The sequence below is a fragment of the Schistocerca nitens genome, chromosome 2, assembly GCF_023898315.1.
Source record: "Schistocerca nitens isolate TAMUIC-IGC-003100 chromosome 2, iqSchNite1.1, whole genome shotgun sequence".
NCBI classification, from domain to species: Eukaryota; Metazoa; Arthropoda; class Insecta; order Orthoptera; family Acrididae; genus Schistocerca; species Schistocerca nitens.
This window is the reverse complement of record NC_064615.1, coordinates 504,555,726-504,570,401: the sequence shown is the minus strand read 5'-3', so window position 1 is coordinate 504,570,401 and position 14,676 is coordinate 504,555,726. Positions and strand designations below refer to the sequence as shown.

Sequence of the window (14,676 nt, the reverse complement as noted above, 5' to 3'; positions counted from 1 at the left end):
TCTTTTCTTCAACAGTTCGTTATTGAATATCATGAGAATTAAACACACGAAAGAATTGTGTTTTATCTACTCACCCTAGTTTTCCACGTAATCTCCATCCCATACAAGGTCGTGTATGCCCTGTCGTTACCATTCCTGATCTTGGTAGCGGAGCCAGTGCTTCACTGTGTGAATCACATAATCGTTCTCAAAATGTATTCCACAAATGGCATCTTTTAATGGCCCAAGCAAGTGGAACTCCGAGGTGACTAGGTCAGGTGTGACAGCCGTGGATGGTCTCCCTCACCGCCGCAAATCGTGGAACTCCGCCGAACCGCGTCCTGGTGGCCTCGCCCTCCCTGCCCAGCGACTAACTGTACTTCTGTTGACAGCAGATGCTGCATAGCCTTTGCACAAGCGTTTGTGAATATTCCCCACAGTTTCTTTCTTTTCAGTGAGAAATTATATGACAGCATGTTGTTTGTAACGTACATCACCTACAGACGCCATTTTGAAACTATCCTGCAGTTACGCTATCTGTCGGAAGTGATGGAAACTTGGCGCGCTCACTCAGGAGACGTCAAATAATTCATACGTAACGTTTAGCATTCGTAGCATTGTTTTCGGCTGAGAAAAAAATGCGGTGCATTACTTTCTGGGCAGCCCTCGTATGTCTTACTCACCTGCAATCGTTTCAGCGAAGGCAGCTCGACCACTGTAGCCGTGGGTTCTTCCGCTAAGCGCAGCTCACATGGAAATACCGCTGCCACACGGAGCTGTGAGACTGTTTAGGAGGAATGAGAGACGCGGGTGTAGTTGGTACTCCTTTATTGACTTGCCACTGCTGTGCTCTCCAGCAGCTGAGTTGTGTACAAGCAAAACCATTCCTCTCTTTACAGCTGTACAGTGCTGTAGAGTCTCATGGGAAGCGAAAGCATTGAAACTGACAACGCTAGAAACAAAAGCTAAATTTGAAGTCTCAAATCGCAATATTTCCTTGTTCTTCGTTCTCCGCACTTTGTTGTTATGACAAATGAAGCTTGCTCTTTTTTTGCAATGCAACAGTTTTAAGTTGTTCGATATTGTCAGTATAATAATAATAATAATAATATCATGAACATATTGACGCATTAGAGAAGCGTTAGTAGAAATTACTTTCTTTATCCCCGACTCTTCTCGCTGTTCGCTTCCCAGAGACTCCACGAATTTTTACAAAGTCCCATGGAAACCATCACAATTTTTCTTTGAACCTTTTTCAATTCTACACGAGGGCACATTTACATTGTTTTATTTTCAAATTCGTGAAAATATAACCTAAGCTAAGAACATTCACCAGCATTAATGTACGTATAAAAGCATTATTCCCAGCGGCCTGGGCAGTGGCAGCTTACATGTTGTGCGTTTTGGTTAGTACAATAACTGGGTAGTGGTGGTACTCTGCCTGTTTCTCCTACTATGTTGTGTGAAAATGTGAAAACTTTTTTTTTACGTGTTAAGGCAATTCAAAAGTGACGCGGATACGAATACAAAGCTCCACAACGAATACGCAATAAAAAACAACCTGTCGTCGCTTTCAGACACACCCGACCGGGACTACCGCTACTGCAAAATATATCGCCACACGCGCTGGCGTGCATTATTATTCACAAAAAAGTCTGTGGTATCACTCTTATTAAAGATAAAAACCTGACATTGAAAGTTAATTCAAACTGTTAATTTTACACACACGCACACGCATATGTACGGTGCTGTCCCTTGGTGATCAGGATTAACTGTACACCGATTCGCATCGCGGCGCGGTTAGTGCGTATCACGCACCTCTAGTCCACGCCGTGCGGTGGCCCTCGATGTTCTCTCTTCGGCAACGAAGAGGGACGAAGAACTCCCGCCGTAGTTTGCCAGGTCACCGGGACTAGCTTACTGTAAGCAATAATACAGCGCAAATACAGATTAGTTGCTAGCAGCCGTCTGGCTGCTGTGATCTCCCTACACGAATCACGTCGCTATGTACAAGTCGTTACGTCGGAAGTGCAGCATGTCTGCTCGACCTTACAGAGTCGCCACATGTGCACAAATATACTTTCGTCTCTACACAGAGACTCTGCAGGACACTGTTCTTGATATCCCTACGTTTATGGACACTTTGCAGAGCGTACAAACAGAATGGGAAGAAGCTGATATTCCACTGTACCGTTTACACGAAAACCAGAATTCGGTTGAAACATAGGATCAGATTAACTACAATTGACACCAGACTGCTGCAGCTGAACGCAAGAGCTTCTGCTTGCGCATTAGCGAGGCTCTCGGATAAAGATGTTGGAGGATATTCAAAGCTGCGCTCTGCAAGTATTGTCTCCTTTTATCGGAGAATACCAAGCGAAGTGTGTACCTGGCGATAGGATTGTCCCATGCTGTGCTTTGAACAGATAAATCTGCTCGTGTGACCAGGGGAAATGAAAAATGGAACAGTAAGCATAACATCCTACCACCCGTAATTTTCTTCTCTCCCGAGAAGAAATGAAAAAAGAAAGAAAGACGCCCTTTTTCTATAATGCATCTCTAGTGCTGGCTGTATGCGCTGTTGGCATCAGTCACACATTTTGTTCTGTCTAGATATGATAAGACGTATTCAGTACGCTGCGTATGATCTTCAAATGCGCCTCGCGACTGCAAGAGAAATTTTGTCCGATATATTAAGGCCCTTAAAGCTACTTGCAGTCTGCATGTGTAAGGACAACATCGACCATGAAATGTTTATACTTTTGCCTACAATATCGTGTTTTCATTCGTGCATCTACAACGAGCGGGAGGGAAATTGTCAAGCCCTGTGCGCAGTTTGTACTGGCTGGTCCTTTCATTTGCATTAGCTGCAAGTGAGAAAGCGTGCGGGCCTCCCAATAATTCGATTAGCCATTTACAAAAATCAGTCCAATAAACGGCACTCTCAAGAAAGGGCTTTCTCAACAGAAACACCTGCAGGTAGTTTCTGACAATTGTTCATTTGGAAATGAACAGTTCCGTCCTGCTATGCCGTTGATGGATACTCTGGTTCCCTAAGGTTAAAGTCCGACTTGTTGCAGACGTTTTATAATGGCACAAAAGTTACGGATTCTAACAGCAAGAGCCGTCAAGTGCCCTTCCCAAACTCTCACATATGTTGTCATATTGGTTTCAAATACAGTACAAGACACGCCGACACACGGTCACAGTAATGCCTGGTCCCCAAAAAGTTTTCATCGTAGCACTTTATCGTATTTCTCGATGCTGAGAGGCAGCTGTCACCCAGTGTCCGATGGCGGCAGTAGCTGAAGACACGGAGTAGCTGGACTGCGGCTGCCGGTGCCCGCACGGACCCTCTGGAGCCCCTGCGCGCTCGGCTACTCGGCGCCGCACCACGACAGCACCCTGCGCCGGGGCGGCGGCGGCGGCAGCGCGTCGTCCTCCGGAGCGTCCTCGAACTGGCGCGAGCCGCAGGGGCCCGCGCCGGCCGACTGCTACTGCTGCTCCAGCGAGTAGTGCCGCGACCGCTTCCACAGGCTGCGGAAGAAGCCGCGCTTGTGCCGCGACTCGCTGCCCATGCCTGCAACACCACAAGTTACAGACGGTTATAGACACCTGCAGCACTAAAACATCACGCTAGACGGTGCAGTGGTGAAACAATGCAACATGCGAATACTCGGCGTTGACCGGGTATTCATGTATTCCGATCGCCGGCCAGGGTGGCCGACCGGTTCTAGGCGCTACAGTCTGGAACCGCGCGACCGCTTCGGTCGCAGGTTCGAATCCTGCCTCGAGAATGGAAGTGTGATGCCCTTAGGTTAGTAAGGTTTAAGTAGTTCTAAGTTCTAGGCGACTGATGACCTCAGAAGTTAAGTCCCATAGTGCTCACAAGGGAACCGCCCCATCGCACCCCCCTCAGATTTAGTTATAAGTGGATAGGCCTTGAAAAACTGAACACAGATCAATCGAGAAAACAGGAAGAAGTTGTGTGCAACTATGAAAAAAATAAGCAAAATGTACAAACTGAGTAGTCCATGCGCAAGATACGCAACATCAAGGATAGTGTGAGCACAGGAGCGCCGTGGTCCCGTGGTTAGCGTGAGCAGCTGCGGAACGAGAGATCCTTGGTTCAAGTCTTCCCTCGAGTGAAAAGTTTACTTTTTTATTTTCGCAAAGTTATGATCTGTACGTTCGTTCATTGACGTCTCTGTTCACTGTAATAAGTTTAGTGTCTGTGTTTTGCGACCGCACCGCAAAACTGTGCGATTAGTAGACGAAAGGACGTGCCTCTCCAATGGGAACCGAAAACATTTGATCACAAGGTCATAGGTCAACCGATTCCTCCACAGGAAAACACGTCTGATATATTCTATACGATACTGGTGACGGCATGTGCGTCACGTGACAGGAATATGTTGGCGACCTACCTAACTTGTACACTTGGCGAATGGGTAAAAAGATTCTTCTACCTTGCCCGATTTAGGTTTTCTTGTGGATGTGATAATCACTCCCAAAAAAGTGATGAAAACATAAGAGTTTGCCACATAAACTGCAACAAATGGATGCAACAGTTTCACAGTCGCACAGTTTTCCCGTGCTCTCTCAAAACATATGTTTTTAACGTTTTCAAATTTTTCCGTGTCTAGACCGTCTAGACCGTCAAATCCTACATATGTCCAAGCAAATCTGAACATGTCCTGGAATTTTGGGGAGCGGAGTTGATTATGTGTGAGCGCCTGAACTTTGGTAATTGACACGGACGGACAGACAATAATTGTCTGAAACTAAAAAATTAAACTTTTCACTCGAGGGAAGACTTGAACCAAGGACCTCTCGTTCCGCCGCTGCTCACGCTAACCACGGGACCACGGCACTCCTGGGCTCATACTATCCTTGATTTTACCTATCTACTACTCAGTTCGTATATTTTCCTTATTTTTTTCATAGTTCCACACAACTTCTTCCTGTTTTCTCGATTGATCTGTGTTCAGTTTTTCAAGGCCTATCCACTGTGCCAACTTATAACTAAATCTGAGGGGAGTGCGATGGGGAGGTTCCCTTGTCAGAGCCATTTGAACCATTTTGTATTCCGATCTTCTATTAGAAAAGGAGACAAGCGGAATGCGTTTGTAGTGTAATATCAAAGGAAGAAGGATGCAAGAGTAAGGTTCAACATCTCTTGACATCGAGGTCGTAAGAAACGGGTGTAATATCATAGAAATTTCATTGACACGTATTCATGAAAAGAGCATAAAATAATAAAACAATCAAAGAAATATACAGTGGGCTTCAGAGTCTTTGTATTAAATGTGCAGGGATAATAGATCACGTCACTGGGAACGGAGACAATAGGCACCCCTTTAGTATTGACAGGCTCTGGAAGGATGAGATTTGACCAAACTAGCAGGGTCTGCTGGTCTGTGTTTGAATGACATTCATTCACTCATTCCCACCTCACTCGCATTGACCTACACAATCACTCTATCTCACACGCCTTAACACAATGGAGAAAAGGTGAAAGGTGCCTATTTGAAATGAACATTTCCCAGTCTAATTCAGGATCGCACATGTAAACAAAATATGTAACTCGTCTAGAAAAACTTATAACTGAGAAAATAACTGTTTAATCTATTTCAATTCAAAGTGTAGAAGGCTCTGTAAATGAAGGGAATAGTTCCCTTGAATGTAGTCACGAGTAATTAATAGAAAATATAAATGTATTATTGTAATTCCTTATTTGAGAGTTTATTCTCAAATGAAATAACAGATATGTACTAATATCGTAGTGTACTTAACTGTTCTGAGCAGACATACGTTTATATATGTATTTTCAGTTTTTATATGTAAATATTAATTCTTAATTAATCAAAAAATGATTTCAAACAATTCAGAGGATTGTAAAAAAAATTTAAAAAAACTTGCCAGCAGCCATAAAAAGCTTAACAATCAATGAAATTCAGTTTAAGAGAAGCCTAAAGGATTTATTGGTGGCCAACTCCTTCTACTCCATTCATGAATTTCTCACTGCACAATTTCAGTGTGTTCATTGTAAATAAGTATTAAATAGTTGTATTACACGTTTATTACCTTATAAATAAATAAATAAACTTTTTTATTTTAAATTCAGTGCATTAGTGTTTGTAAAATGACTCTTTCATTTAGTGTTCATTAAAAAATGACGATCATTCCACTTGGGACCTGTGCAATGGTACATTAGCTTATTTTTTTAGTTGTAAATATTTGTCATGTATTGTTGTTTTTCTGACATGTTCTACATCCTGGAGGACCTCCTCACTACGGGTCAATTGGAATGAAAGTAAATCTAATCTAATCTAATACCTGGGACTGAAACATAAATAAAACGACACAGAATCCAAAAGAAAGGTACGGGAAAATGTGACTGGCTGACCACTTATAAAAGACTTGGATGAGCGAGTCAACTTTTCATCTCATTTAGAGCATCTCTCTAAAATCTTAGGACACATGTTAGACAAATCACAAAACCTCAAAACTCTAACCGTATCTGTCTGAAAGTCATTTAAAATACCAAGCAGATCTGTCGGCAAATCTGACGCTGCCTTTTCGTCTGAAAATAAAGCACAGCCTGATGAAATGTGGCGCACGGTGGTCTGTACTCCACAAGCACCATACACTGGAGAGTCCTCTCGCCAGAACAAGAAGTCTTGCATCATAGGGCTGTGGCCTATGCGAACACAATTAAGGAGAAACTTGTACAGTCTGTGTGGCTAGACGGAGCTTATTGTCTGTTACTTCCAACTACCCATCTTCCATCGACACATGACTCTGAGCCTCAACAGCTAGATGATAGCATGCACGTGGATGGCAACTGAACTGAGTATCATGACATGCCTCCTTGGCTGCTGCATGCACCGTTCTTTTTTCCGCAATATCCATGAACCGTGACACCTAGCAGAAAGGTATCTCCTTCTCCAGCTTTTGTAAGTGGAGAAGTGTTCTGGATATCCTGGAATACTTTACTGGCTGGATACAAACGTTGCAGGGACACTCAGGGAGTCGGAACACAGAAGGAATTTGGCAGCTACAGCGCATCTTATCTGTTTCTGCTGCGCCCTCGGGATCGAGGATAATTTGGCATCGTATACAGTGAACTTTGGGGGCAACAGAATCTTGAGGACACGATCAGGCCGGCCGAAGTGGCCGTGCGGTTAAAGGCGCTGCAGTCTGGATCCGCAGGACCGCTACGGTCGCAGGTTCGAATCCTGCCTCGGGCATGGATGTTTGTGATGTCCTTAGGTTAGTTAGGTTTAACTAGTTCTAAGTTCTAGGGGACTAATGACCTCAGAAGTTGAGTCCCATAGTGCTCAGAGCCATTTGAGCCATTTTTGACACGATCAGGGAAAATAATAGAGGAGCTAACAGACTCCTCTTACTTAGACCCATCCATGAATATAGCTACATAGTTGCAGTGCTCATTTAAAATGTTGGAAAATATCATATTCAAAACACAAGCAGGAGATCAATCTCTCCTGTACTGCACTCAGTCCAAAATTACTCTGGGTCCCTGCAGTCAGTTAAAACCCCGGATTTGAGCCTGTATGTGTCCTATACCACGTGACTTCAGCAGACACTTGTATTCAAAAAAATGTTCAAATGTGTCTGAAATCTTATGGGACTTAACTGCTAAGGTCATCAGTCCCTAAGCTTACACACTATTTAACCTAAATTATCTTAAGGGAAAACACACACACACCCATGCCCGAGGGAGGACTCGAACCTCCACCGGGACCAGCAGCACAGCCCATAACTGCAGCGCCTTAGAGCGCTCGGCTAATCCCGCGCGGCAACTTGTATCCCAAATGGCGTCAATGACCCTGGACTATTGGTAAAGAGGCATTCCATAGTTGGATGAGCGATGGTATGGTATGCTGGGGAAGTGGGAGTAGCGAGGAATGTATATGCTCGACACACCACGAGAAGCTGCCGCCGGACTGGAAGTCTCGATTCACCAGTCTCAGCACGCAGATGGGGTGTAGGGCTGGTCCTGTAAGCGCCTGTGGCCAGTCTGATCCTTTCATGGTGCACAGCATCAATTGTCTCCAGGTAAGAAGGCCTCACTGACCCGTACAATGTGCATCCATTCTCGCAGGTCGTTGTGACCGAGAGGTTCTAGACGCTTCAGTCCGGAACCGCGCTGCTGCTACGGTCGCAGGTTCGAATCCTGCCGCGGGAATGGATGTGTGTGATGTCCTTAGGTTAGTTAGGTTTAAGTCTAGGGGACTGATGACCTCAGATGTTAAGTCCCGTAGTGCTTAGAGCCATTTGAACCATTTTTGCATCCATAATCCAGCAGCAATCGCACAAAAGCCCTATAAAACTGGAGCAGACGCGCCCTGTCTACCACAGGAAATTGACAGAGTGATTTTCCACAAGAAAAGCATACAAATGTCTCTAAGCGGAGAAGGAGAGTGATGAAACTTAAATTTTGCTCGACCCAGCCAGTTCCTCGCAGAGCAGATAACTCGGTTAAGGCCACACATTGTACATAAGCACGCAGCAGAGTGCCTATGCCCTGCGGCCTCTAAGGGGCATAACCGACAGAGAAGGACGTCTAGTGTCGCCAGGAAGCATCATCGAACATTTTGTCTCCAACAGAAGTTGTTCCGCATGACATGATCTATCACCCATAGACATTTGATGCAAAGCCTTTGAAACACCAAGAATATATACAAATAGGTAAGTACAGCACCCAAAATAAAAAACAAAGTATGCAAATTGCACAATTCACTATAATATTGATTTAACTCAATACATCATTATAAACAATATTTTTAGTTTCACCTCCAGGCCACAGGATGAATAAATTCTTGAGTGGGTGATGTGGCGGCGAACCAATAGGATTAAGTTTGATGGAAATGGCTTCAGGCGTTACAGAGATGCTGAAATGTCATTGTATTTGCAAACCTCCCCATCCTCCCTTGCCGGCCGCGGTGGTCTCGCGGTTCTAGGCGCGCAGTCCGGAACCGTGCGACTGCTACGGTCGCAGGTTCGAATCCTGCCTCGGGCATGGATGTGTGTGATGTCCTTAGGTTAGTTAGGTTTAAGTAGTTCTAAGTTCTAGAGGACTGATGACCACAGCAGTTGAGTCCCGTAGTGCTCAGAGCCATTTGAACCAGCCATCCTCCCTTCCCCTCCCCTCTTCCCATAATCCAGAGGACGGAACGTCATCGGGATTGTCACCAATGAGAGCCTAACGACCCCCAGAAATAAGGGTTCGATACTAATATCGATCGATAACGAATATCTTTACTTATCATGGCATGTCACTCCGAGCCCACCGCTAGAGGTTGTAGTTGTATATTAGCCCCACAGTATTTTTATATAAACAGTTATACAAATAATGAGTTATGTATATACAAAATTTAATAGAAATTGCTCTAAAAGTTCCTCAGCCACGTTTCTATGTCGTCCCATTTCATCTCCACCGCCACCCCTATCGACGGTAGACAATTCTTGTTCGCACATTGCTTCTGTCCACATAGTGAGTTGTGTACCAAGTTTGTTTGAAATCGATGCATTGGTTTAGGAGGAAATATGACTCATGCATACACACATACATTCATTTCTATAATATATACACAGATTACGCAGGAAAAAGATGAAAATACTTTTACAATAAAAGCAGCTTATTCTTGTGATTTTTAGTGTGCTGAATCGTAATACGCTACCACCCACTTTTTTTTCACAGTATCGGAAGTCTAGTTATGTTAGGAGATTACTGGGGGTCACTTCACCGAGGAGACGTGCAAAAGGCCATTGGACGCCTTTTAGGGAAGAGAGAAACGAAGCCAATGGTCACATAACACCTGTTTGATAAAGGCGTATTTTGATGTTAAGACTGTAATATTAATACTAATTTGGAGTACAACTTGTTCTACAAGGTACTGGAAGCTGATTTTGTAATTCATATACCGATTTGTGGCCCCAAGTGCTCCAGAGTTGCTTCTATATTTTCTGGTTTGTGTTATCTTAGCAACGTCAATGAACTGTTTTGACCGAAAACATTGAAATTACGAAATGCATACGAGTCAAAGCGTTCACTAGCACATGTTAACATCCCTCTCAAAAATTAAAGTAAGTACCTGGCTGGAAGACATATACAATTATATTACTGAGAACATTCACAGCTACATTTGTGTTTAAGGATTTTTCAGCATAGTAAATATGGCTGTGGCTGACAGTCATTGTATAATGCCATGGAAACAAGAAAGTATTTCAATGGATCACCAGGTCATTATCTCTAGGCGATGAAATCTACTGACAAATAACTCGCTAATAATATTTACTTGTTTACTGGCGCGTTGTGAAAGCTTTATTCCATTAACATTACGTATACAATCATTTTACATCACTGAAGTGCGTTTCTGATTTTATGGTACGTCATCGAAGTGTTACAGGTTTTTCTTTTGTATAAAAACAGTACGCATGTTACAAGAAATAGTTACCACTATTGTAAATTAAGGCTATAGATTACTTTCGGTAATATTTCTTGCTGCCTACTTATAACACATCGCATGTCACCATATTACTTGACAGAGTAACACGGGCAAAGAGATTCTTTTTTGGAATATTTTGGCAGAGTTAAAACATACTCAGAGCATTCGTTAATTACGTTTGACAATATCCTCCACGAAGATTTTTGCTAGTGTCAACCCGATAAATACGATGGGGAGCGGAACGACGTTTTCTGTGATGTGTCGTAAGTAGGCAATAAGCAGTGTTTTGGAATCAACATTTAACAGTTAACTCCCAAGAAAAGTACATACTCGCTATGATATGGACTGTGACCTCATTTGGCAAATACGCAACACTTCACAGTAATTTCACATCGGCATCACCTACAACAATAATTCCTGTCATTATTGATCCTTGAACGTCATGTATACACCCCCATCCCTCATCACCACCGCCCCCGCCTTCCCCCCATCTCACACCAAATATCAACTTCACTTTTTCCCAATCCTCTTTTCACCGAGACGTTTGTTATTTTATGTTTCCGTACAAGTACTGTGTTTGACGTTCAAGATCTGCATGGTTCGTATTCCCTCGCAGATCAGATACCGGGTGCTTATAATTAAATTTTAGCTACTCACAGAGGTGCGTTGTGGGTCGAAATTATCGTATGGCAGCGAAACTTGGTAGATATGCTAATGCGTTACTGCGGAACCGATTTACACTAAAAAAAATTCCAACTGTGGCCATCAGGTGAAAATCTGGCGCCACTGTATATTGTTCGTATGACTGTATGACATTTGCGCTGTCGTTTCACAAGCTATAAAGTAAATGAACAGAACGCTTATCGAGAAGAGAGACCGTTCGCTGTTAGTGAAACTGTTTTATGTGAACGGCAGCAGTTATAGTGCTATATTGAGAGAGTATCGCCGACTGAAAGGTCTGAGGAGCGGCCTCATGTCATTAAATGGCTTAAAGAAAAGGATAATAAAATTCGAAGACACAGGTGAGTTTAGTTGTGGCACCTGGAATAGGAAAGTGTCCTATCCCGGTAGAATTTCTTGACGAGGTTTCTCTTGCTGCAACTCACAACGCAGCACGTGCCCCGGTTAGTGCTAGTGCTCGAGCAGTGTCACGAGAATTGTCCATCCCGTCGTCGACACTACTGAAAGTTTTGCGTTCGATTTTACACTGGTACCCGAACAAGATCTAGACAGTGCAGCAACAGAAACTTTATGATGAGCAGCAAGGTTCTGAATTAGCTGTTCGGTTTCGGCCACAGATCGAAGTTGATGGTATGTGGCTGGGCAATGTTCTACGGAGTGAGAGGCACATTTTACGCTATATGACGCAGTGAATAAACAGACCTGCCAAATTTCGGGTACTGTCAAACCGCGTGTTCTTCACGAATAGCCACTACAGTCACTGCATGTGACTGGTGTGGATTCACAAGCACCTTTACTTTCGGTCCGTTCTTGTTTGAAGAGAATACATCCAGAGGGTTTGTCGGGTGCACCGTGACGTCTCCATGTTATCGCAGTTCTTCGTACAGCATGCGATCCCTGCTTTGGAAGAGCGCAGCTGTGTGGAAACCACTGCTTTCATGCAACGAAGGCCAACACCTCATGTCGCTCGCCCAGTCGAAGATCTGCTTAATGCAATCCTCCAGCAACCCAAGAGGTTTACCAGATGGACAGCTTGCAAGATTACCTGAAATGAATCCATGTGACTTTTGTCTCTAATGGTATCTAAAAGAACGCGTCTACCAGGGGCACGTTCGGTCTCTGTATCACCTGAAAAGCATTATACAGGAACGCTGTACCGCTTGTCTCCTGGAGCAGACACTTCTGCTATAAACTTTCATGAAAGTGAACTTAATTTACCACGAAAAACTTTGTTACGAGTTAGAAAGTGCCATAAACTTCAATGTTCAAATGTGTGTGAAATCTTATGGGACTTAACTGCTAAGGTCATCAGTCCCTAAGCTTACACACTACTTAACCTAAATTATCCTAAGGACTACCACACACAACCCATGCCCGAGGCAGGACTCGAACCTCCGCCGGGATCAGCCGCACAGCCCATGACTGCAGCGCGTAGACCGCTCGGCCAATCCCACACGGCTGCCATAAACTGATAATGACGAACTTTCTTTACAAAAGTGTTACGAAAAATATTAATTAAATGTGTCATGACCTACAAAAAACCGTTATATGGGAAACTAATATCTATGATCATTGTCATTCTTAGAACAAATGCTCTGATGAGTTTTTTTCCTCACTTCTTCTTCCTCTTCTTCGATTTCTGATGTATCTTGAGCGTGCTGGAGGCCAGACGTGATTGCTGTAAGTGTAATTTGGTAATTTCAAGCAACCTAATTTTGTACTCTCTTTTTGTAGTATTTGCTAACCCCACCAGCTTACACTTTAAGAAGTGCCTGTGAATATTTTAAATAACGAGCGAGAGGCGCAGGTGCTATTCGTATTGTTGTCGGCCATCTTAAGACGGATAACGTTATTTGACTATTTTGCTGAACCGATTAGTAATATTCAATTCAGACTTGTTTAAAGAAAAATACTAATAATACTCCTTCAGAGTGGATAGGCGTTTTGCTTAATTTCAAGGAATTTTACGTAAAAACATTGTGCTTGTTTGTGCTGATAGAATCTGTGGCAAAGACGATGTTTTGTCAGTACTTAAACAAAGCAAATATTTGTCGAGATAAGTTTCAAATATTATGAGATGCTACGACGTAACCCATGTTAGCTGGATATTTTATTAAAGAACTATATTTGGTATTTAATAAAAAGATAGCCCTGAGAGCTTATCGGTCGGAACTTAAAGCTCTAACCACCAAAGACAGTTTAATACTGTGTGGTTGTAGTTTGTGCGTGTAGATGAGACGTATTTTCTGATAAAGCAGATGAACGATTAATAGATTCTTATCAATGAAGAGAATTGCTATTAAGTATGTGCATGCTGCTTCAATTTAAAGTAAATTTCAGAGGTATGTATTTTAATACTTCAAGTGCTCGCAGATTGTTTTCAGTGTATATTTTGGAAGTTTCACCTAACGTATTACGCAAACAATATTAAACTAGGCCCACATACAAAGATTTACTGTACATAAACAAGCTTTGTCAGATTCGTACGATAAGTTTCTCTTTACAAAACATTAATGTATACAGACAGACATTCTATACGCCACCACACGGTACACTACACAACAAGTTCCGCAGATTCTACCTGAACTACTGCGAGTTTTACGGTTGCAGTATCTTGGCTACGTCGCCTATGCTCATACTGAGCAAACTGTGTAAGCGGCGGTTAATAATAAAATCAGTATTACATCTTTTTTCATTTTTTTGACCTCTTCCACCCACATCCCCTTCGTACTCCATTCAGTATGGAAACATTTCTATACGACTTTCCTGTATTCACAGCGCCAGATTTGCGACTTGTGACCAAAATTGGAACTAATTTGTTTTCCATCGTAAATCGGTTCCTCATGAATGGCTTTAGGATACCTACCAAGTTTCGCTGCCATACGATAATTACAGCCCACACTGTGCCTCCCAAAGTAACTGCACTTTACTTATAACCACCCGGTACCATATTCCTTCTCAATAGCTCTTTCAGCACTGGTGAAGGAACGTCGTTACTTGATCAACAATAGGAAACTCCTTTAGTCATTAACTCTGAGAAATCCAGTGTCTGTCAAGTTATGAAAGCTGAAGGAAGCAAATATCCAGTTCTGCAAGGCACCCCAGAACCACGTAAATACCCTGGATTACGACCGCAGCAATAAAACAACGAACGAACTCTGTCGCTGCTAAAAGCAAATGCGATATTCGCAGTTACTACCGGCACAGCGACAGTGCGAAAGCGCGACACGGCTGCACGTCGTGCCACGTCCTTGCGTCACCACCGGCGTAATTTCGCCTCTGCGGATGCATCACTTCGAGACTAGGAGCCCGGTGCGGTCACGTCAGCCGATGTCGCGTCGGTGCGGACGCACCCAGCACTTGCGACACGCCAGTATCGCGCTCGCAATAGGAAGCCCCACAGCTCTTACTTAACGCTCTGTCGCCAGACAGGAAAATGGTGTCTCCACGCTGTTTTGCCGCGAGGAGGAAACAGCTGATGCAATCTGGCAATCAGTGCCAAACAAACCTTGGGAAGCGCACAGCTGAGCCACGGCGCGTA

At 43.5% G+C, this 14,676-nt stretch overlaps 1 protein-coding gene across 1 annotated transcript in view; it reads right to left on the bottom strand.

The window, feature by feature from the left end:
• Window positions 1–790: 790 nt before the first annotated feature.
• The window catches only part of LOC126235124 (uncharacterized), a 1,230,462-nt gene continuing 1,216,576 nt past the window's right edge, over window positions 791–14,676 (bottom strand). The window contains exon 13 of the mRNA XM_049943858.1: window positions 791–3,559. Coding sequence (XP_049799815.1) covers window positions 3,474–3,559 — 86 coding nt within the window. The 3' untranslated portion in view covers window positions 791–3,473. The remainder of the gene's footprint in view (window positions 3,560–14,676) is intronic.